Source organism: Fundulus heteroclitus, chromosome 15, assembly GCF_011125445.2.
Source record: "Fundulus heteroclitus isolate FHET01 chromosome 15, MU-UCD_Fhet_4.1, whole genome shotgun sequence".
In the NCBI taxonomy this organism is placed as follows: Eukaryota; Metazoa; Chordata; class Actinopteri; order Cyprinodontiformes; family Fundulidae; genus Fundulus; species Fundulus heteroclitus.
The window spans coordinates 9369624-9394204 of NC_046375.1; the positions used below are offsets into that span (position 1 = coordinate 9369624).

Below are 24581 nucleotides of genomic sequence, written 5' to 3' on the forward strand. Positions count from 1 at the left end.
TTATTTATTTATTTAATAATTTTAAGCCTGTTCAACATGGTGCATACATTCTGGCAACCTAATTACTTTTTTCTCTAAATATTTTCTGTACAAGTTTTTTTTTTTATCAATTAAAGTAATTATCGCAACATCTAAACAAGCGGCAGCTCCGTGAAAAAGCTGTGAGAAAAATACTGAGCTCTACAAACTCAATATTAGGATGTAAATAAGACTTAGTTCAACACTTCTAAGAGCCATGAAAATTATTACATTTAGACAGTAGCTAGCGGCTTCTTTAGGATAAACAAGATGCAGAGAAATAACATTAAAGTAAGACAGTAATAACACCATCTACATTAAACATCAGGTCTTCAGAAAGTAAAGCTCCAACATTAGATATTGTCATCTAGTATAACACTGACGAAACAACTGCAGACTTGGAAAGCATTGCAGCTAAAACACTAGAAAACATCTTTTATGCCCCTTGATTTTCGTAGGAGAAAATCTTTAATGTCACATCAGAGACACATCGTATCACATTTCACAAATTCTTAGAAACTGCTGTTTTTTGTGTCTTCATTTTAGACTGAATTTAAATTTCAAATGCTCTTTCCTCCAATCCTGGAAATCCTGAAGCTAAGTTCGATTGCTGTACTTTTTTTTTTCCTCCTGTCTCTGAAGTTTTGCTGAATAATTTATGCTGTGTGCTTTGGCCCAACTCAGAGGAAAACTTAAAACACACCATTTACGTGATGGCAGCACTAACCTTAATACTTTGGAGATTACAAGACCGTGATTAAGCAACTGCCAATATCTAGTCTCCTCTTCTCTTGCCAGTGGCCTATCAGCACCTTGAGCTCAGTGGGGTGTGGAGTCAGGATGTGAGGTTACCTTGGGTGCATGACTCTCTGGCTCTCACATCTCCACACTGTTCTGAACAATCGATGCCGACTGTGTTTGATTTGAAATCGTTGATTTATGCAAACACTCTCCTCCCAGCAGGCATATTAGACGGTACTTTTGAGTTTCTCTTGCATTAATTAAAGGATTCACTTCTAGATAATTTAGCTTGTTTGAAGTGTTTGAAATCATCTGGTGTTCAGAGTGTCCCTTGAGTGATACACAGTTCAAGCCAGCTGCAGATGTAATGAATCTAAAAAAGACTCAGAGTTCTCAAAGCAAGTTTAATTGACACAGTCATGTGGTGTTTTTTTACATGGTGTTAAGAAGATTAGAGCCACGATGAGAGAATATGTTAATATATTCACGTAATATCCACTCCTGCCACTTCCCCTCACCTCAGGCTCCGAGCTCATGCCCAAGGCCCTATCGACTCGGATAGTCGGAGGCATCTGGTGGTTTTTTACCCTCATCATCATTTCGTCATACACAGCCAACTTAGCTGCTTTCCTCACCGTGGAGAGGATGGAGTCACCGATAGATTCTGCTGATGACCTGGCTAAGCAAACAAAAATCCTGTATGGGGTGGTGGAGGATGGCGCCACCATGACGTTCTTCAAGGTAGCGTTGCGTTACTTTCATTGTATTGTAGTTAAGCTGTTTTAGTCAATACGGTTTTGAAAGGTCCTGGTATGATTGCATGTTTCGCCATTTTTTTCCCTTTACTGTGTCAGTGACATTTTCACTTATAAGAAAGAAACAACTGTCACTGGTTTTCTTTTTCCTACCCACATGTCATTTCATAAAAGCCTTGAAAATGTTTTGCAACCACTTTGAGAATTGACAGTTTTAGTTTTCTTTGGTTTTCTGTCACCCCCCCCCCCTTTTTTTAGTCTACTTTAAGAAAATCGAGTTACATGACATCTGCCAGCAGAAATTTACAGGCTTAAACAGGAGTCGGAAAGAAAAGAAAAAAGATAAGAGAGTCATAATAAACAAGTTTAAGAAAATATTAGACAATTGAATTAAATCACACATGAGGTTTGACTCGTGTAAAATGTGTCCATAATTCATTTAAAACACTTAACTTCCTAGAAAATTCATATGCAATGGTTTGATAACATCTATGAATCATTTAAAAGATTATGTGTATGAATTGGAATTGTTTAAGAAGAAATTCAGGCTGCATATTAAAAGAAAATCTGTTGTTTTTTTCTGAAAAACTTTGGCAGCTGTGGCTACCAGAATTTTCAGCAATAAATACAGTAAAAATGTGAGCAAGGTTACCAGCCCACTTGTATATTTTACAGTAAAAATGTAAACCAGTTTACAGAAAGACCTGTACATTTTACATGACAAAACCATGGACTGCTTATAACCTTTAAATGTAGAACAGCTATTTTCTTTCATTATTATATATTTTTTAGGATTTTTTTGTGGCACCAGTGGCCCTTTTTGTTGAAGATAGGCTGACAGGGAGGGTGGCTGAGAGAGAGAGGGGGAATACATTCGGCAAAGGACTGCAGGCTGGAATTGAACCTGGGTCAGGCAAGACAATGACTGAAGCCTCCGGACATGGGCCACATGCGCTACCCCTGCGCCACTAGCGCGCCCTAATTGTTACTTTTAAATACATAAATTATGATTTAAAAAAGGGTAGTCATGGCACTGGTCATAATCATAATTTATGTATTTCAAGGTCCTTGTAATTACTCACAATATTCGGCAAATATTTGTTTTTAATAGAGAAAGGCCTTTAACCAACATGGCTACATCTTAAAGTGTAACTCACACCAAAATCAACTTTTTTTGCAGATAAACTGGATAAACTGGGCTGGGCCTAAGAGTGCTACTTGTATGTCACTGGGCATTTTTTTTTTTTTTACATTTTTATGTGAAGTTGTTTAGCTCTACAATATTTGTCTTAGAACCATCTTAGTGCTGCCCTCTTAAGGTTGAAAAATGGCAGTTGTAGTTGAATTTTCCTATTGGTTCAAACGGTGCATGCATTCGTCACTATTGATCTGCATTTGGAGGGTAAAAGCTCCTCCATCTCAATAGAAAGCTCTGTGGCAAAACCACCAGATGTCACCCTGGTCACTTCAGATTTCAACAGGTCACTTCCCCTCGTCCTGACCGCTGCAGCAAAGAGAACTGCTTAAAACTCTCACTGCCATCCGTGTCTCTTGGAACCGACCACTTTAGTGGCAACTTCTAAAATGTGTCTGGGAGCGGGGTTATCCCTTTACATTGGGGTGAGTTACACTTGAAGGTTTTACTATGAGGTGTAAACTTTAAAAAAGCAGAGTCTGAAAAACCAACTTGAATCTTCCCTTAAAGGTATATGGCCACGTATGCTTATAAAAAAATACCAAAAACCATTTGATCAGAATAAAATAAGGTTACATACACCAAGCATCCATTTTGAAATTGTTTTGATGGTCCTTTTTGCCCCGAAAAATAATTTGCTCTCCGGCGTGATTAACCAATATAAACAGATGTGGCGACATCTAGTGGCAGTATTGCAGAACTGTCATAATGGCAATTTACTTAACTTATAAACCAATTGTAAATAATGCCGGACCGAACCTGGCCCTCTGCAATGCCTTGTAATAAAGTGGCACCTCGGTGTGATTGAAGACCATTATTAATTAAAAAAAAGCATTCTACAAAAAACTTTTACAGCCTCTTATCAGAACATTTACTCATGTCAATCATCTCTGCGGTCACATCTGAGCCGCGGCAGGTTTAGCGTCCGCTTCAGTGAACACCATCGTTCATACTGTATTCCCAGCGGCATTCCAGCCCTTTCCCTCATGGAATCATATTTTCTTTGCACTTTTTTTCCCCTTGCTATTGGACTATTCTGCATTAATTCTCATAGCCATTAGCCGCTTCCTTGTTTTTAACCCCTGCTGCACATGTGCAATATGTAATTCCGTTAATATTGTACATAAACATGGCAGGCCTTATTTACTAACAAGCTGAGCAAAAAACAAAGCATAAAACACCAAATGAACAACTAATACGGCAGCAGGTGTGATAATTTTTCATAAAAACTTTGTGTGCAACCAGAGTGAGCTACTGACGTATAAATAAAAAAAAGTCAAATAACTTTGCTATGAACCTTTAGGAAAATAGAGAAACAAAATGTTCCTGTTTGCTGCTTTTTGTGTTGCTTCTGTATTTGATTAAATGGATCGCTGAAAAATACTTGCTTATACTGCTGAGAGTAACTGTTCTGCTCAACAAGTTGTAACTCCCACTTGTTTTCCTACCTGGAACAGAAGTACATCACTCCCAGGTCTTTGTTTTTAGCTCCCACAGTAAAGACAACAAAGCATATATAATGTTTGGCTAAAATTTATGGAAAATGTCTCCACTGATTTATGTCCTCAGTAAACCTTAACCTATTCCTGACCTTTATCCCATTTATGTACAGATGCTGATGTCCATTTAGTTATTGTTGGTTCAGTTTAAAGAGAAATACATGACATAACAAAGCAAGACATAAAATATTGGGTTGTTGTTGTGGCAACTGTATTATTCCAAGGCAATAAAAAGAAGCTTAAATTAATTGCTTCAGTTGGTAACCAGTAATTGAATTTAGTGAATTAATTTACTTTATACGTTGTCAAGTTAAACCATTGTAAATAAATTAATTAAATTATTTGTTACCAATTGAAGCATTTCATTAAGGTGTTTCAGCTTTATCTTATCTTATCTCATACAGTAATATTCAATAAGGCTAATTTGTCAGATTAAAAGTACCTCTTAAAAATTACATTTAAGCTGGTATCAAAGATTCTATGAAGACTGTATTATAAAAGTTTTTTATTGGACTGTTATGATATTTTTATCTTCAATGTCATGTTTTCATTAGTTGAAAGTGGAAAATAATTATAATTAACAGAAATAAAGGATTGATAACGTCAGCACATGTGTAATTAATCAATTTAATGTATTTCGATTAGGGAATCGACTTACTGAAATAAATGAACTTCTAATTTATTGAATATGACTGTATGCTAATAATTTGCATTTATGTTCAGTGTTTCATTAAAGCAGCTGCATGTTAAAATGAATGGCATCAATACATTGAAATTAAAAGTTTGAATTTCAGCTTGATGTGTATTATTACTGTGTAGAATATTAAAGCAGGCTATAGTGTCACAATTATTTTCTAACTTTCAAGCTGGTGCCTGATAAAATGTTTTATCTAGTTTTAGCTCATAAAAGTGTGTATTTACAGTTTGTATTTCACTGCCTTTTGCATGAAAATACTTTTTTTGTCAAGTATTAAAAAAATCAGAATGTAATAAACTGCTCTCTGGTCATTTGCAGAAGACAAAGATCTCTACATATGATAAGATGTGGGAGTTCATGAACAGCAGGAGGCAATCTGTGATGGTGAAGAGTGTGGAGGAGGGCATCCAACGTGTTTTGACCTCTGATTACGCCTTCCTTATGGAGTCCACCACCATTGAGTTTGTCACCCAGCGCAACTGCAACCTCACGCAGATTGGTGGCCTCATAGACTCCAAAGCCTATGGAGTAGGAACGCCTATGGGTAAATTACCTGAGACCTTGCATCCTTTTTCTTTGGACTGATTTGTTCCCGTGATGTTATTCATAAGGGAAAGATATGGAAAACAGTACATTACAGATAAAAGTAGGTTTTTGGATAATAATCGAAGCCCCAGAAGGTTCACTTTCATTGTTTTGTTGTTGGTGCTGCTAGAATTGTGATTATACCTCTTTCAAAGTGTTGAGTGTAAATGGATAAAAGAAGAAGTACCCAGAAAGGTTTGATTTATTTATTTTTTGATAGGATTAAATCTTTGGTCTGCCCTCACTGCTATAGCAAGAGTCAGAGTTGAACCTTTGGGATCACCTAAGGCGGGGTCTGCAACATAAGAAACCTCTTGACATACAAAACGTTATACAGCATCTTCCGAAAACATTCATACCCGTTGCCCCGGTCATTGCATTTTGGATTGTAGACGAAACAGCAACAACAGGCATTGCATTATTGTGGGAGGGGAAGAAAATGACAGCCAGTTTTTCATTTCTCATTTAAATAAAAGAAATCTGAGACCCTGGAATAAAATTCAGATTTAGCAAACCATGCAAAAGAATGTGCTCTCATCAGATAAGAACAAAACTGCTTTTTCCCATGGCTTATTTTCAAAGTGCTATGTACCGTGGAAGACTAACTGTACTCACCACCCTGAGCCCGCCGTCCCCATAATGGGATGTGGTGGTGGTAGCATCATGCTGTGCGAAAGCATTTCATCAGCAGGAACAGAGAGGCTGATCAAAGTTGACGGGAAGATGGATGGTGCTAAATACAGGGTAATTTATAAGGCACTCCATTCCCTTTTGCTAATGAGAAGTTGTTTTTGATCATTAGGTACCAACTAAAAGCACTTCAGAAGAAGATTAAAATGGGCACCTGCAAATGTGTCAGCAGCTGGTTTGAGCCTGCTTGTGCCAAAACTGCCATTATGATCCTGGAATATAACAAAGGAACTAGATCGTTCAAATATACGTGTATTATTGTTACCGGGGGATATGCGCACATGTCAAAGCCATGACATACTGAGCCTGCTGGCCAGAAGCTGTAAATACTTGCAGCACCTGTATCGCAGAGGTTAAATTGGTCACGACAAGGCCACAGAGCGCACTTTTACCGGCTTTAATAGTGGCACCTATCACCTGTGATCCAAAAGCCATCAAACTAGAGAGATTAATTTCTGGCTGCCCACATCTGGGTCTGAGTTATGCCTTTGAGTGCGGGCCAGTTATGGATCTGCGGGGATGCAGTCATCGCCGTGATGATGGTGAAGCCAGAAGAGATGCAATTAAATATATCCCCATTGTGGCTGCGTGAGTGCAGCAATATTTACAGTGACGCCCTTGAGATGGACATAGAGAGCCTAAAGATGGGTTCACTGTTCTATTATGTTCTTTTTTTTTTCCATTGATGTGGTAAAACAGAATGGGATAAAATCAAATCAGTTTGTCTTAAATGCATTCAAATTATAATGTCCAATCTCAAAGCAATTACTGATCACTAACACATTTCTCTGCTACTGATTGCTCGATAGGCAAATTACAGCCATTAGAATGTTTCCTTGGAGGTTTTAAGATAGTTAATTTCCGTATTAGTTCAATGGAAGAATAGAAGTCCTGTTTTTTTTTTTTTTTTAGTTTCGTTGTTTTAACGGTGTCTATGACCTAATTTCTTTGCTCACACAACCTGAGGAAACCTCAGCTGTTACATCAACTGAAAAGCTTTTGCGGCTTTAAACCTGAAGGAGCTATGTATTAAATCTTAACCTTTTGCCGCTTCTCAGCTTTCAAACGTCTTTTTGCCCAAAAACACAAATGCGTCATCTTCTGCGCTATCGACTTAAACTGTGATCCTATTAATGCTTGAGGCCAGGCAGTGGTAAGAATGATGGATGTCCTCAGGTGCTGAATATCTGTTATGTTGCTGCGTATGCGCAGAGTGTCGGGAACGGCGCTTTTCCATTTGCCCAGATCCCGCTCTCCATATCCCCCTCTCCAAGGACCCATCCTATTAGCATTTATCCAAGGCCTGCTTTGTTAGGCCATCATTAATCATTTGAAATATGAGAGGAACCAGAACCGGGGGACTTGGAGGCTCGATGGATCTCTCATCTTTAAATGAAGTGGGGGAAATGCTCCTCGCATGCAAGCTCCCTTGCATACACACAAGAGTGTTTTGAGACCTGTACTTGCTGTGGCGTGTGTAATGCATACAAGTGAGGCTAAATATTTCAGGGAAAACAAACTACTGCATAAGAAAAACTCGTTCGCACAAGATGTTGTATTCCAACACTTTCGTGTCAGTGTAAACACACAGAGATTGAAGATGAAAGGATGATGGATGATGACGGATAAATGATAGATGAGATAACGGGGGAATTAGCAAAGAAGGAGCTGACAGGTTAAACTATATCAGGATGACAGACAAAGTGATGCTACCAGCTACCTGGAGCCATGTTTTATTAATTTCTCTCGAGTTTAGCACAGAATGTGTTCATGTTTTAAAAAGTAATCCATTTAAAAATAAAAAAAACACATTTGTTTCTAGCCAGGGCTTGTAATCCACAGAGCCAAGTGTGTAAAACGGAGATGTACAACCCTGCTTTATTATGCATGAGTTTGTAATCACACAAATAGACTAATAAGCTTTTAGGGCAGTGAAAAAGGGAAGCATGAGGGCTCAACATAAGTGTTTTTGGTTTGGTTAAGAGAGGGTGTGCGCACTAAAGCTCTGCCGTGAATAGGAGTGGGCCGCGACTCAGCCGCTGTGTGACAATTGCTCCAGCTTTGATCATGCCAGCACCCGCTGTGCCTCAATGTCACTAAAGTCTGACTCTTTCCCACTTTCCGTGGATTTGGATCCTTTTGTCCGACATGCACAAAAAAAAAAAAAAAAAAAAAAAACACTACAGTGGTGGAATCTTTATCTCCAGTACCCACATATAATCCCAAAACGCATACGTAACCGCGTGATGTTCGCCCCACGGGGCTTCTCTTTTTTTAGGCGCTATTTCTGTCGCATGAAAGTGAGTGCGAACAGCAGCTAATTTGTCAAAATCGACAGTGGTTCTGATGCACAAAAAGCCAAATTATTGTTGCCAGCTCCCTGCACGTTATAATCCGCATGCTGGAGAGATGAGTGAGAATTTTGGAATCACTCTGTGAAAATACAGCTTAGCTGGATTTGAAAAAAGGACTTACGGGAGGGGGGGGGGGGACCTCTAAGAAGCCAACAATAACATGACAGGTTTTATCATCACAAGTCTCAATGTGTTTCACACACCCACAAACAAAACAAGGACGGCACCAGACTCTTAAACATGTTCCCCAGTCTCATGTTGGGATTTTTGTGTCCGCAGGCTCCCCTTATAGAGACAAGATCACAATAGCTATTCTTCAGCTGCAAGAGGAAGGGAAGCTGCACATGATGAAGGAGAAGTGGTGGAGAGGCAACGGCTGTCCAGAGGAGGAGAGCAAAGAGGCGAGCGCTCTGGGAGTGCAGAACATCGGCGGGATCTTCATCGTTTTGGCCGCAGGGCTTGTGCTGTCAGTATTTGTTGCCGTGGGGGAGGTCCTTTACAAGTCCAAACAGAACGCACAGCTGGAAAAGGTATGGGAAACATTTTCCTCAGGATTATAGGAATTGGCCACAATGATAGCCAATGGGTAAAAACGTGCAGGGTCATTGGTCATTGGTCAAAGATGTGTTTGTGTTTCACACTCTAACAGAGCTTCAAATCTGGCAAGGTAATTGTCATGTGCACTGAGACAAAAGACATTCACACTCCAAAAAATCCGGGGGCAGGTGCTCAGCTGCAAAATGACTATTTTAAATTACCAAAATGGCTCCCACGCTGCAGGAGTCCTTTCCTGGCTCGTTTATTGCACCATTTCGTAGCACAGAGGTGACATCAAGCGATGTCCTCTTCATTAGACCCTAGTTTTGCAGTTTCAGAGACACTTTATTCTGTAAAAGTAACCATCATGCAATCAAAAACACGTTGAGGTAAAAGACGTTTTGAAATCTTTGGAAATGGTTTAAAACATACAAAGTGGGTCACTTTAAAATTCTTTAAAACCTGCTTAGCTTGGGGCAAATTGTGATGAAAGATGAATCAGATGTCTACAGAGCTTATCCAAAGCCTGTTAAAAAGCCAGGTTTTTGTGCCAACACGATAAATCATCTCATAACTGTTTATCCCTCTAATATATGATTTACTGTATGATTCAAATACAAAATAAATACAAAAAGCTGTAATGAACTGGTTGCATAAGTATAGCCCCCCCCCCCCCCCCCTCCCCCTAACTATTCATTTGTTGGAGCCTCGTTTTAGCGTTCAGTTTAAGCATTCAGTCTGCTTTAACCAATGACGGCAGTCATCAGTAATAAACAAAGAATGAACGGCCTTCTCCAAAATGGCCATAAAGTCATAGTTTACCTCCACATGTGACAACAATCACTTGTATTCTCTATAAATCTCAATATATTTTTGAAGTAGGGTTGCAAAACAGAATAAATCACCAATGAAAGCTGATACCCTCAGTGAAACATAGTGGTGGCAGCTGCACCATGTTTTTTTTGTTTGTTTGTTGTTGTTTTTTGTCAAGATGGATGAAATTATGAATTATGTTCATTTTCAGTCCTTGGGTGTCTGTTAAAAAGATGGAGATGAAGAGCTAAGTCATTTTCAGCCTCGCAGTGAATCCAACGACACATCTAAATCTACCTATGAATGGCTTCATTAGAGTCAAATTAGTTTGGGAATGGCTTAGACGAGTGCTGGACTAAATAAGATAGAAATGGGCTGTGGGTAATAGATGTCCTCGCAATCTGATACGTTTGGAGAACTTCTGCAAAATAGAGTGATCAAATATTCATAGGTAAAGACGTGGGATGCTGATAGAGTCCTACTAAAGAAGACTGAATCCTCAAATTGAGTCAAAATATGCTTTCACAAAGTATTCGCTTAAGGCTGTCCATGCTTATACAACCAGGTTATTTCCCCCTTTTACTATGTTTCCTTCAAACAGATTCATTTTAAGTTGAATTGCGCAAGGTTTATGTGACGTAAAAGGAGAAAAATTTTGAGATTAGCTATTACGATCCCATTTTTTTACCCCACTAAACCAGGGGTGTGTAAACCTTGTATCTACTCTGTATCTTTTGTTTGACAGGATTAGCTCTCAAAGGGAGCAAAGTAGAGCCAAAACTGGTAAAATAAGTGGTCAAATCATTAAAAAGACATATTTTACATTCAAATTATCTCCTGAACTGCTAAAGCATTTAGGTGAATGTTGCATCGCAGGTTTCTACACTGGCTGGCACATTTTCTTCAAAAGATATAGAGTAAGTCTCCAGGATTTAGCTAAATCCTACAGTCTGTCACACCAGACAAGTATGACTATATTTACACCGAAAGAAGTAGTAATCACTCTGGTTTTCCCAATATTCAATTGTAGGAAAAACATTTCAGCAGAAGATAAAGAACAAAGGGCCCTTTAACGAAGCACCTTGGTGTTCACGCTCTCTCTCTCACAAATTGTTCCGGGCTACAGTCACAATATCATCGGCCATGCAATCTTATATGGCCAAATCACACAAAAGATTAGAAAAGTTCATGGGCAATACACGGAGTAAGCTTCTAATGGGTAATATGTGGCAAGAGTCAATAAAAGTGACTTGCGTTCAGTAGATTTTCTTTCTGCTTTCAGGGTTTCACAAATCGTATTGGTTGAGGTTTTAGATACTTTATCCATTTATGAGAGCCCACAGAGGGCTTCTTATAGAGGAATTTCCACCTAAGCTGTTTTAGTGCTAAACCGGTATTAGTGCCTTCTCAGGACAGCTTTTTTTTTTTTTTCTGTCACTCGAGAAGCAGAAACTAGCAATATATATTGGCACCAATACCTTGCCAGGCCATAGGAAAGGATTGCTTTCCTCAGGGTCAAGTTCATGTAAAACAACAATGAGTTTAAATGCGTTAGTTTCACTTTCAGGTGCACAATTTAGACAATAGAAATTGAAGAGATATGCTTTAACAACAAGGAAAAATAGTCACAAAGGCTTTTCGTCTCTCATCTGCCATCTGTTTTATTTTTACATCGCTCGTCACGATGTGAAATAGATTTAAACTCAGCACAGCGTGGCTTTTAGCGCTACCTTTTTCAGCTAAATATATTAACACTGATTGTGACTCCATTTATAAACCCTGCTGGTGGTTTAATATCCCCTGCTGGCATTTAAAACTCTTGCTCGAAATGGTGCGTGTTACTTACTCACATGTACAGCCTGTTTACGGGCCTAAATATGAGTTGCTGGTTGGATATGCCGCAGTCGGCATTCTAAAAAGGGAGGAAACACAGTGGGGTTAAAACAATGATTATAAAATAGATTGGTGGCATTAAGACCCGGGTTTGCAGAGATGCTGAGATAAATACAGTGTTTTCTGTAGATAAACAGTCTCCCTGGCCAGTGATCCTCAGCAGAAATTGAGAATATTACAGATGGAAGCTGTTAAGACGCAGCTCTCAGTTCAGCCCTGGTGTCACACTGGAACTCGTTTGGTGGTGAAATCCTCCTTTAATTCCCTTGTAGTTCATAATGCACGTCACTTCATGTTTTTTTTTTATTGTAAATAAGACCAAAGGTAACTAAATAGCCACATACTGTACCAGGAAAGACATAAAGCGCTTACAGCTGCCATTAGTGTCAACGAGGCCAGCTGAGTAAAATCATTACCACATTTAAAGATGTCTTTTAATGAGCATTCATTGCATCATTTTTTTTTTACATTGTCTTTCTTCCCCCTCAGGTTATGTTACTAGAGACTAAAAATATTATATACTCCGTTATCCGTGCGCTATTTCAATACACGAGTGCTGATGATTCATCATGCAGAGTGGAGTATGTATTTTAGCACGGCATAATGTGTGCAATTGCATTCCCGCATAATTGCTGAAATCCCTAGATAGCCACTTTTGATTATTTACGTCTCGAGAATTAACAGTGCAGCAGTGTGTTACTTTATTGCCGTTGTAATTATTTCTATCTTGTTTTGGTTCCATTCTGCAGACTGCATATATTCCAGAGCATCTCAGCTATCATTAATCAAGAGCTTCAGGACTGGGTCACAATATTCAGATGATTTGCAAATGGCAGGATTTTCTCGGCTTCCAAGGTGCTTGTAATTTGCATACAGAAAACAAACCTATCCTTTCCCAGCCGGCAAGCCTCCGCTGCTTTTTACCCTCCTCCTTACTATTTCCACTTTCTTTTACAAACTTTTCTACTTTCCTAATCAATCTACTTCTTTATCTATTTATTTATTTATATATATATATATATTCTAGACTGTATAAAAGATTTTGTTCTTATTCCAGACGAAGATATTTATTAAGTAGGAAAAAAAATACCTGGTGCTATCCACTGATATCTATCTCAAACACCCACACACATAAACAAACCAAAAAAATAAATAAATAACAGTGTCATATTTTTATGCACTCGCTTTTCTTGTATATCTTTTCCCCTCCTACACCCTTTGAATTTGAATTACATCCTACATAATTGGGTCAGGAACGTATGAGAATTGGATTTGCCAAAGTTGGTGCAAAGGCACATTGACATTTTATAGGATTTTACAGCACATACATAATTTAGGCAAAACACAATCTCATATCACCAAAGTTACATAACTGCAAGATGTTTTAAGCCGGCTGTCAATAGTTTGGGACTTAATCTTCTCAAGTGGGTTACATGACCTCGATGTGGCGTCATTTTTTCTCTTTTTTTTTCCTTGAAGAGTTGGTTTTTGGCGAGGAGGAAACGGCTGTAAAACACTAATTAGACCTTTGTGTGACAATAACACTGACAAGTGGAATGGTTTAACACAGAATTGTGAATATATATGTTTTTTCAGATTTATTGTTGTTAAATTAGATGTTCAGGTCTTTCCTTGTTGCTACTTGAATCAATATTAGGTTTTTTTCTTGCGTTTGCAAGCAATATCTGTATTACTTTCATTGCTGTCTTTTCCGTCTTTATATTATACATAACAATTGAAGCAGCAATCGATGTCTTAACAAATATTACATCATTATATTGAGTTCTTTCTCTGAAGCAGACAAAAACCAAGTTGGTTATTCTGTTTTTGGCGCCCAAAAAGCCTTACAATGTGTTTGTTTTTTTTAGATGTCAAAAAGAAAAGAAAAAAAACTCAGCCTCTGCCACTTCAGTTTCATTTTCCATTCGTTACCACATATTTTAAGGCTGACAGTTCTGCACCCTGGCAGATTTTATTCTACTGAAAATACAGTGACTTAACTTTATACAAGCAGCAACAAAAAAAAAGAATATTATTTTTACTTACAGTAAGCTGAAATGCTGACAAAAAAAGATTACCTATAGTGCTGCAATTAGAAACCAAAACAATACACCTGAAAGCAAATCTCCTTCTGTTGATTCTGTTGGTGCAGAAACTAGCATTAGCACACAACACAGCTTGCAGCAATTTAAAACACACACGAGCCCTCAGTTGTGGGCGAATGTAGCAGCTGCTAATGTTTTTTCGATGTGGTCACCATTAAGGCAGTAACTTCTGTAACGTTAGTCTGGAGTGCATTTATTTTTTAATTTGTATGCTATGAAGCAAGACAAGTTTTTTTGTTTTTTTGAGGGACTTTTTTTTTTTTTTTTTTTTTTTTTGTGACAATTAGGACATTTGCTTTTATCCAGAAGATAATTAATTGCTTGTACAGGGAAAAATAAAAAAATCTCCATGTCAAAATGCTGGAAAGGCAACCAGCTGATGGAGTGAGGATGCATGGAGCGCAGAGTGGTTGAATATAGAGACTGGGCAGGAAACCTGTAAATCTGAACAGAACAACTATACCACTACTTTTTTAGGGGGGGGGGGTTGTTTTACACCTGTGTGTAGAGAAATGGCAATTACACCTGCAAGGAAGACACTGCTCTGTTTTTTACTTTTTCATTGCAGAGTTTAGGGAAAAAAACAGCTGGATAGATAAGCTCTGCCAGCAGCAAACTTACTTTTGTTCTAATAATGTAGTGCTAGTTTCTTTTGCATAAGCCTCCTGTTTAAGATCTGTTGTGCAACTCTGAGTTAAGACCCAAAGCCAAAATTGAAGAACTAACGATGTTCACTATCAATCAGCCAGTACAGAACATGTGTACCATAGAAACTCTGGTTGCAGGCAGGAAGACAGATATTTCTGACCAGAGGAATTGCCCCGATTTTATTGACAGAGCTTCCTTATGCTTGAAAATTTAGAGAAATTAAAGTAGCTGCTCCCCTCCCAGGTGCTATTTTGATATCCTCATTCTGCAGAAAGATACCCTCTGGACAAGAAAAAGGCAGTTATTGTTTGCATTGAGTGAGCTGGCTAAATAGTTCTCAGAATTAGCTCTTATGATAAAGACTTGTGTGCTATGTGTTAATAGTAAAAATATTAGTTTACTGTAATAGACACACACATTGAGTTTGTTATGAAAGCATTTGACGTGAGAAAAGAGTGGTACCCAATCCGCCCATAAGCAAGTTTTTGAAAAATACCATTTTAATCCAGTAGAAAACATGTTTGAAATTCTTTTGCTAAGTGGGTTATGAATTCGTTTTTTGATTAAGCGTTAAGATTTTAGCATTATTGCACCACCAAAATCCACTACCTGTGGATTTGATAACAGAAACGCCGACTTACTACAACCTGAAACACCCAGAGAATAGCACAGTGTGCTCCATGGCATCTCAACACTTACTGCAGGGTATTCTATTTCAGCCTCCAGAGCTGCTGCTACATATGCCCAACCAGTTCTGAGGCCTGCAAGGGTATGTCATGCAATGGCTGGGTCTGATGGCAAAATGTGGCTCCAGTGAGTGTTTTAATCCAGTTTATTTGCCAATTGTCTGTGTGCTCCAAAGGTACTGACATCCATTTAATCTTTGTCAGATTTTGTGACATTGAAAACCACAAGCCTGAAAGGATTTTATTGCAATTTTATGGATTAAATCAACACAATTTAGTGCTTAATTGTATAGTGGAAGGTAAACGAGAAATTATTTTCCCATTAGGTTTGATCAGCATCCCAGATGAAAAAATAAGGATCGCTGCCACCAAACCATCTCCCAGTGGGGATGGTGCGGCGTGTCCAGAGTGATGAGTAGTGCAAGCTTTCCTCCACACAAATGTTTTATGTGTAGGACTAATGGTTCAGTTTTGGTTTCACCTGACTGAAGCGCCTTCTTTCTCGTGTCGGCTGTGTCTCTGACATGATTTGTGGCTAACTTTGGATGGGATTTCACCTGGCTTTTGTCTTGCCACTCTTCAATAACACCCAGACGTCTGGGATGCACAAATAATAGTTTTCCTATAAACAAATTTGTCACCTTATTAATGTTCTTGCTGCCTGGCCTGTCAGTTCTGGTGGATAACCATGTCTCCGCGGGTTTGGAGTTGTGCCGCGCTCTTTCTGATATTGGACTGAACAGTGCTCTGTGAGACACTTAAAGCTTATGAAATAGTTTGAAAGCCTGATCTGTCATTTCACACCCTTTAAAATTTGCAGTAGAAAAAAAGGAAGTGAAAAAATATGGATTTTATTTATCTTTTCAATTCAGAAATATTGTGCTACTTTGTGTTGGCCTCTTGCGTTAAAGCCACTAAAAGGGATTCAGAGGTTTGTGGTTGTGACGTGAAAAAAAAAACAAAAAAAAACGCATTAAACGCTCTTTGCATTCCACGCCACATCGGCGTTTGGTGATGTTCACTTTGCATGGGTCTCTGCCGTGTGACGTAAAGAATAACAGCCGCTCTACCTTTGCCCGTCTACTTTGTTCCCTTCTGCAGCGATCCTTCTGCAGTGCCATGATGGATGAGCTGCGCGTCTCTCTGAAGTGCCAGCGTCGTCTCAAACAAAAGCCTCAGCCGCCTGCCATCGTCAAGACAGAGGAGGTCATTAACATGCACACGTTCAACGACAGGAGACTCCCAGGGAAGGAAACCATGGCATGAAAACTGACAACACCCCGAAACATTCCCCGCAGAAAAAATCGCTGAGGGGAGACGGGGGTCGAATTAACAAAGACTTAACCACAGGCTGAGGTTAGAAGTAACAGCAGGATTCCTTTTTGAACCACCATGTAGACAGATGTTTCCTGTGGAAATACAGATACCTGAGCAGTGTCACCTCACTGTGACAATTACTTTTTGAAAGGGAGCTGGAAACTGCGGACTCTCTCCCAGGCTGGGCGGGTCAAGTATGTAAACTGGAAATCCGATCCGAGCAGGTTTGGGGCAAAATAATCATAATAATAATATTAATAATAATAATAATAATAAAGAAAAGACGTTAGCTGGTTCACACCAGAAGTGGATTTAAACACACATGTATACACACACATACACACACACACCCATATTGTCATTTGGCACTATTTACTGCTGTGCATAAGGAAAGACTCGGTTTGGACAGTCAGTTCTAGTTTTTCTGTTGATGTCAATGCCCTTTCTCTTACTTCCATGTCTGTGGCCCCTTTCCCTTGGTGGCTTGAGTTGCTCTTAAATCATTTGAATAAACACTAATTTCACGTAAAAAAAAAAAAAAAAATTGAAAGTAGTCAACACCATCTGGTTTATAATAAATGAACTGATGTATAAAAGTGATAATTAGTTTGGAACCATCCATGCCGATCTTGCCAGATTCTGTCATTTTCTTCTATGTGTGCCAAAGTTCTGCCGTTGTGAAGAACTTCCTACCACGCCTGTTTATGTTCGACGCTTCTACACGCAATGTAATTTGTCAAGCTCCTTACTCATGTCCGCCCTTTAAACACGGTTTTCACTCTCTGTATCGGTTGTTGTTTAAAAGGTGGGATTTCTACAAAAAAGTGTCTGTTTTTGTACAAGAGCAACAAAGTTTTGTAGTACTTTGTATCATACGGTAGCCCCTCCTGTGGATAAAATATGTAGCAGATACCAACTCAGCCCTCAGACTCTTGACAACTTCAGCTTCAGGCTCCGACCTGTCGAGTCCATCGCTTTCATCGATGCGAGATTCGGTCTGTCGTCTGCCAGTCTCACGGGGACCAGCAGGACATAATGTTTGTGGACGATGTACTGGATTCTGGTGGGGTAGAGCAATGCAGTTGTAAATGAAGAGATGCTTGAAAAGAAAAAAAAAACATTCAACTCTTGTCCCATCAGACATCAGAGTGTGGGTAATTCCGAGTAGCTATGACGAGTCACCATGAAAGACATGGTAAAACATGCAAAATGTTGCTTTTGTGGAATATAAATACAACCGTAGTTTTGTAAATCTGTTGTACTAATGAGATTTTCTTTTTTTATGGTAAGTCCTAAAAGTTTTATTTTTTAAACTAGTGAAACTAGAAGGTTTCACCTATAAGTATCAGAGACTTAAACACAAAAAGTATGTTGTTTAAACAACACAAATTATATGGACAGACTTCATTAAAAACACATATTTTAAAAGCTTTTTCTTGAAAGAATAGCTCTTTTCAGTTCATACATAGTGTAAATAATGCAAATATGTCTGACTTAGTTTGAAAATTATCACTTTTAGGACTCATATTTAGTGGCATCTGAATAAATTAGAATATTATTGAAAATTAACTCATATTACAATATTTCACTTCATATATTAATAAATGTGGCTTACAGCTAAACCAAAAAATGTTCCGCTTCTAAGAAAAGTGCAATACTACATAAGACACATAAAAAACTATTAATTTTATCCTAGCACCATCCTGAAAAGTATACCGATGTGCTGTAGAGCCACGTGAACTACTCCATCAATGTGGTGTGGCATGTAGGCCATCAGCCTGTGGATCTGTGAAGAAAGCCCGTGTTGTTAATCAGTTTCCCTGCATTGTTGGCTCAGATGTCTCTTATTTTCCTCTAGGTGATCATGTTGAATTTGCTGATCAGTCAAGCTCATTGTTACCCTGGTTATTGAAGCAGGTATTGGTACTTTTGGCAGATCAGGGGCCAAACCATGATGGAACGTGCAATCAACATTTCCAGAGACCAGAAAGAAACATGAAGTGCCCTAAGCTTTCCTGGTAAATAGCTACTATGACTAAGGACCAATACAAATAGATGGCATGGCCCCCCTAAATCAAATCTGAACGGGGAAAATTCATATGAAACAACTTGGATTTTGTGCCACTCTTGATAGCCCTAGAATCGTGAGTCTATCTTTCATTCTGGTTTCCAGGCTGTGGTGTTTCCTGCTTAGTGCTCCTTTGTCTCGCTCGCTTTCTCCTTTCACTCAATTTTGCATTAATCCTCCTGGACATAGCACTGTCTGAACATCCATTAGCATTTACCTTTGCTAACTTACCCTTCTTGTGGACGGGGTCAGTGTTAGCCTGTTAGACAACCGTCAAGTCCACATATCCTCAATGATTTTGCAGCTCTTATGACACCTGTAGTATAAGATTTCTGCATTTCAAAATGAATTCTCATTTTTTATTGGTCTCATGTGATATTCATGATTTTCTAAAAAAAAAAAAAAAGACAAAACTCAATTTTGGACCTATATTAGCTGTAAGCCATAGTCGCAAAATTGCAAAACAATAAACACTTAATAAATCCGTCTCTGTGTAATGAATGCATAAGGTATGAGTGTCACTTTTGTTTTATACAATTACATAAAATTAACTTTTCAGTGATAATCTAATTTACTGAGATGCACCTGTAAATGACCTCAGAAGTGGGCTAGAATGATAGGATGGGGGTGTATTTTGAATGTTGAAACCAGTGCAGCTGCAGTAAATCTGACGGTGGGGTAATCAGGAGCTCCGAGGCGCTCATATGCTGGATAGTAAATATCCCACCTTAGCTCAAAAACCGGGTAGTGCTTCGCTCATCTTGCCTCGAGTGGGCTTCATCATCTTGAGGGCTTGATGTTGATGATAGTTTGTGGGCTGAACAAAATCATTTATCCGCTAATTGTCTCCAGATGTGTGTTCTCTTCATGATGTAATACAACCGCATTTGGTCAAACAACTCTTCCCGTCTGTTAAATCTGTTCCCTGCTGTGAAATGACAAGCACACTTGATAGGTTACTACTCCCACTGCCCCAGCCTTGACCTATTTATTCAATTCATCGCGTTTTCCAGGTGTTAGAAGACACGAACACTTACACGGGGCCCTCTAATGATTGGACATTTAAGGGGTAATTGAATGATCATATAAGAACTGACAAGAGGGATTATATATTTAAGCTTTTGGTGATCTACCAGTGTTGCTTGTCATTTTCCGTATAGCTATATCAAGTGGTGCACACAGAATGAATTCCTGAAAACGATCTTCAATCGATTCCAAAGGCTTAGCGGTAAAAAAAAAAAAAAAAAAAAACAATGTGAGCTCATGGAGTTTGACATTAATGAAAAGGTTTTACAAAAACTGTCATTAAAAATGTCACAACTGTAGCTCTGCCTCATGTTTTTCACACAATTCAAATTACTCTTTGCAAAGAGATCAAGCAGCCAATTGTACTGTTCAGAAGTCTGTGTCTGGCTTGTTTCCGCATTGTTTCCAATGAGCCTGTCTTTCTCCAAATCTTTTTTTTTTTTTTTTAAATGAAGGCTTTATGACAGACTCCAACTTGAGTTCCCAATTCAATGTGTGTTTTTTTTTCAGTTGATAATCCCTTTTGTCTTAATAATTAATTATGAGCTGTTAATTTTCAGGCATAGAAGGCCAGCTTAATGCATTTAATTACCCAGTTTTGGGTCTGTGAGAAACAACTTATCAAAGAGATCTTTCAGATGTATAGACTGAATTTTCTTAAATCAATTATGCCCATTACTAATTATCACAATTAGTCTTGTTTTAAGCAATTCCTGTACTGTATAATCAGGAATTGCTGTAGGTGTTATGACTATTACCCTTTTAAATTATCACAAAACAAATCTGGTCTCTTCTTCTTTTAAGTCTATAGACTCTTCGTAACTAGCATCCGGTGAGAAAGGCACCGTTTATTCCTATTTTATTAGTAGAATCAATAAAAAAAAGATAATGCAGTTTCGTACATAAAATATTGTGATTTTAGTGCCAGCAAAGTGGATCGCAAGAGCTAAAACAATTGCAAATTAGGAAATTATTTCTGTATGTTTTGTAGTTTTATTTTTATTTTCTTAAAGGCACATACTTTACTTTAGACTTTGTGTTTCATAGATATAATGCGTGTTCACATATGCTGTCACAATACAACCTCAAACGTTAATACACTTTATCAAGATTTCTTTTTTGTCATATGTCCAACACAAAGTGCTGCAGTTATTGAAGGTTTAAAGGTAAAGAGGACATGGAGTTCAACATTTTTACGTATAAAAAAATCTTGTCAGTAGAGAGCAGAAATGTACAGATAACACGTAACACGCTTGCTGGACCCAAACTGTCGATGGCTATAGGAAGAAGTATGCAGTTTGATCTAGGAGCCCCCGAATCGCTATATGTGGAATCTGAAAGGAGTCAGCGTTATAGAAGGACTGTAGACACACCCGGGATGACAGAGAGAAAGGAGAATGGCACTGGAGGAGAAGGCAGGCACTGGTATCAGAAGTTGTGACGTGAAAGGAACATTGTCGGAGAGAGGTGGATGGAGAACAGGTGGGTTCCCAAATCCCAAAACTGTTGCACACATTTGTGATGAGCCTCCGTGATCCAATGCTTTGTAGAACTACTTCTCGCTGCAGCTGCAGGTTTTCTGGGTATGTATCTGCCGGCTATGCACGTCTAGAGACAGAAATTGCCTCCCTTTATTGTAAAACAACTCAAGATTAATCAGACTGGATGGAAACTGTCAACATCCATGCTCCAATCTTTTCACAGATTGTCAATTGGAATTAACTCTGGACCTTAAGTGAGCCATTCTAACAGATTAATATGTTTTAAATTAAGAAAATCATTGCACTGTCTGCGTGGTTAGTCGCTACCTCCCACCCCCGGTAAGCAGGTTTTCTTCAAAGGATTCCAGAGTATTTCTATCTTCCCGCCCACTCTGACCAGTTTCAGTGTTCCCACCGAATTAAGGCATCTGCACAACATCACGCAGCCACCGCCATGTTCCACTGTGGCAAATGTGTTTCCAGGGTCTAATTTTTTAATCGTACAAAGCCCTTTGCGTGGAGGAATAAGCTTTAAAAAAGTTAATTTTGGTTCTACCCAGAGCACCTTCATCCTCATTCCACCATTCTTCCTCCTCCTTCCTGATGGTGATTTGCAAACAGTAATATTTGAGCCTTTCTTTCAACCATGGCTTTCTTCTTGCCATACTTACATAAAGTCAGAATTCTTTTAGCACACGACTCTCGTTAATGATTCGGAATAGATTAAATATAATTCTCTGACATGTCCAAAACTGAGATATTGTTTTTTAAGCCTAACACTGCTTTATACCATTTTGCAGCTTGATCCCTTACCTGTCTGGTGTGTTTCTTGGTTTTCAAGATGATGTAGCAGGAAGCGCTGAACATTTTCCTTCTACAGCACATTTACATAACTTCCTAAACGAATTACATTGTGATTGGTTATTGTGGAGTGATAAACCGTGTATTTCTTTCAGCCTGACACCTTTATCTGTCATCAAACCCTTCACGTTTCTCGTTTCTATGCACACGCTGCACAGTATTCTGTGTCAGGAAAATGAGCTTAACAAAGAAAAAAATGAATGAAAATCAGCTTAAATCCAAGAACAAGAGTAAGGAAACCCCCCAAGAACAATTGATAAAGATTACAAGAAAGCTTGGCTCCGTAGAAGCAAAATATGAAGAAAAGAGGGACAAAGCAGCCACCATGCATAACAATGAATATAACTCCTCATAAAATTCTCAAATGTCAGGGTAATTTATTAAATGCCCCATATATTTGATTTGATTCAATCTAAATGAACACATTAGATTATTGCTGATATATTTATAAGTCAAGACAGAACGAAAATTCATGTTCGACAGTGTATGTTTTTTTTTTTTTTTTTTGCACTTGTTCCCAAGCTGCTTGTACATCCACACCCCCGGCTATGCACCTTCCTCTCTGACTCAGACATGGTTCTCTGAAAGTCACAATAAAAACCTTCTCTGCAGCTGCAGCTCTGCTGCCACCACACGAATGGCCACCATGTTCGTCCTTCAAAGTGACAGGGAAGGTCGTGGCATGCTTCAGCGCGTTCAGCAGGGACCGTTTAGTCTGTCACACTTATTTCCATCATATTAAATCTTCTTCCTCCTCTTCCTAAGTGGTCATTGGGAAGGTATCCTTGGATAACATCTTGTTCATCAGACAATTAATAGCGGAGATTGCTTTGTGGACAGAATATTGCTTTCTGAATGTGACTTTGGTTTGTCATACTGATATCATAAGCAAACCAAGTCTGCCAAGAGAGTTTTTTTTTTCCAGAGACGGACCTTGGCCTCTCCGCTCATTTCCTTGTGAGTTTAATGATTCATGATCACAAATCACTGATTAATATCTTGTAAGTCTGCTTGGTTCTTCATAGTTTCCACCAAAGTACTCTTTTTACCAAGTCCCAGGATCTGCTGGGCAATGTTAGAAACCTCGACTGGAAAAATGTATTTAAAGTTGTGATTTGCAGCACTCCATTTATTTGATCTTTTTCCTGTATCAAACCAAGAAGATCTCCGCTTGCAAAGACTTTCTGTCAAAATAAGAAATCAAAATTTCATTCCAGGGTTGCAGTGGTGAGACTCTATCTGGCATACCCTAACACCTACACACACACACACACACCCCCCCTCAGAGCCCACACACAGACACAAATACACCCCCACCCTCCAAGGTTTAATAACATGAGTGTCACATTGGGGGAAAAAAGGAAGCGGGACTATATAAGCTAATAAAGGACCATATAAGTGGGCTCAAAATGGTCTTCGTCTGTGAGAACTTGTGCAATGTGCTCAGTACTGATACATTATAGTGGTGTGAATACAGCACTCCATTATATTTGCATACCTTGCTTTGTGCAAAAAGCCAGCTGCAACAAAGCAGGCTGGATCTGTGGAGCACTGTGCGGCTCATCAGGGTAGGATTCTTTTTTTCAAATGCAGTTTGTGACAGAGCAGCTTTGATTGTAGCATAATAAGAAGACAAGGCGGCAGAGAAAATTAAGAAGAAAGCTAGAAGTTAATCTGCATGATGATGGTGATGAATACGATGCTGTCTCCAGCTTTTTTTCCTTTCTGCATTGCCTTCCCGTCTGCTGGCAGGTTTCCAACATAAGATAGCTGATTCCCTCATTTATCTTAAAAAAGGTGTCTCGCATTCAAGCACAATTTGTTGTGTTTTTTGTTTTTTTTTTTACTTCTTTTTTTACGTCTGTGGCTCAATGAGAAGTTTAGTTGTCTAACAACTGGAAATGCTTTGGTTAAATTCCAGCTTTGATTGCAAGGCACTTAACCCCAAATTGGCATTGTAATCTGTGCAATGGGGTGTGGCTCCAATAAAAAAATAAAAAGTTGATTGGGGGGAATCACTAGAAAAGCAGAAAAGCTATACATGTTAATTTTGTTTCTCAATTATTTAGAAAACTACTTGAAAGCAGTATAAAATAATAGATTATGATGCCAGAGGAACATTTGCCGCATTGTTTATCACTCAGTAAAACAAGGTTTTAGGACGCTAAAGAACAAAGACTTTCATTTATTTCTTCACGTGTAGGTGATGGATCTCACTGTGATTTTCTGCAGTTCAGAAGCCCTAGAAATGACTTGGTAACTCTTTCCAGGCACATAAATGTGACTTTGCTTCTGATCAATTTTTGAAATTTGTTTTCGCTCATGAATGTGAGCCAGGGCAGTGGTCCAATTTAACTTAACATTTCCAGTTAACATATAAAAAGGTGTTTGTTTGGTAAAGCCAACAGTACCATTTACTAGGAAAAAAAAAATCACACCACAAAAAATATTTTTTATGTCTTAACTGGAAATGAAATGCTAACATAAATTGGACCACTGCCCTGGTTCACTGTTTTGAGTGTAGATCAGGGGATAATCATTCAGGTTGTTTTTAGCCTACTTCATTGTTGTCACACAGGTTCTTTTTAAGTGGTTTCTTGATTCTATGGGTC

General features: G+C 38.6%; 1 protein-coding gene across 2 annotated transcripts in view; it reads left to right on the forward strand.

The window, feature by feature from the left end:
* Positions 1 to 19924, forward strand: part of LOC105929548 (glutamate receptor ionotropic, kainate 2) — a 98907-nt gene extending 78983 nt beyond the window's left edge. For both annotated transcript variants that reach the window (XM_012867386.3, XM_012867387.3), the window contains exons 13-16: positions 1283 to 1500; positions 5224 to 5449; positions 8814 to 9064; positions 16318 to 19924. In XM_012867386.3, coding sequence (XP_012722840.1) covers positions 1283 to 1500; positions 5224 to 5449; positions 8814 to 9064; positions 16318 to 16482 — 860 coding nt within the window. In that variant the 3' untranslated portion in view covers positions 16483 to 19924. The remainder of the gene's footprint in view (positions 1 to 1282; positions 1501 to 5223; positions 5450 to 8813; positions 9065 to 16317) is intronic.
* Positions 19925 to 24581: the final 4657 nt, after the last annotated feature.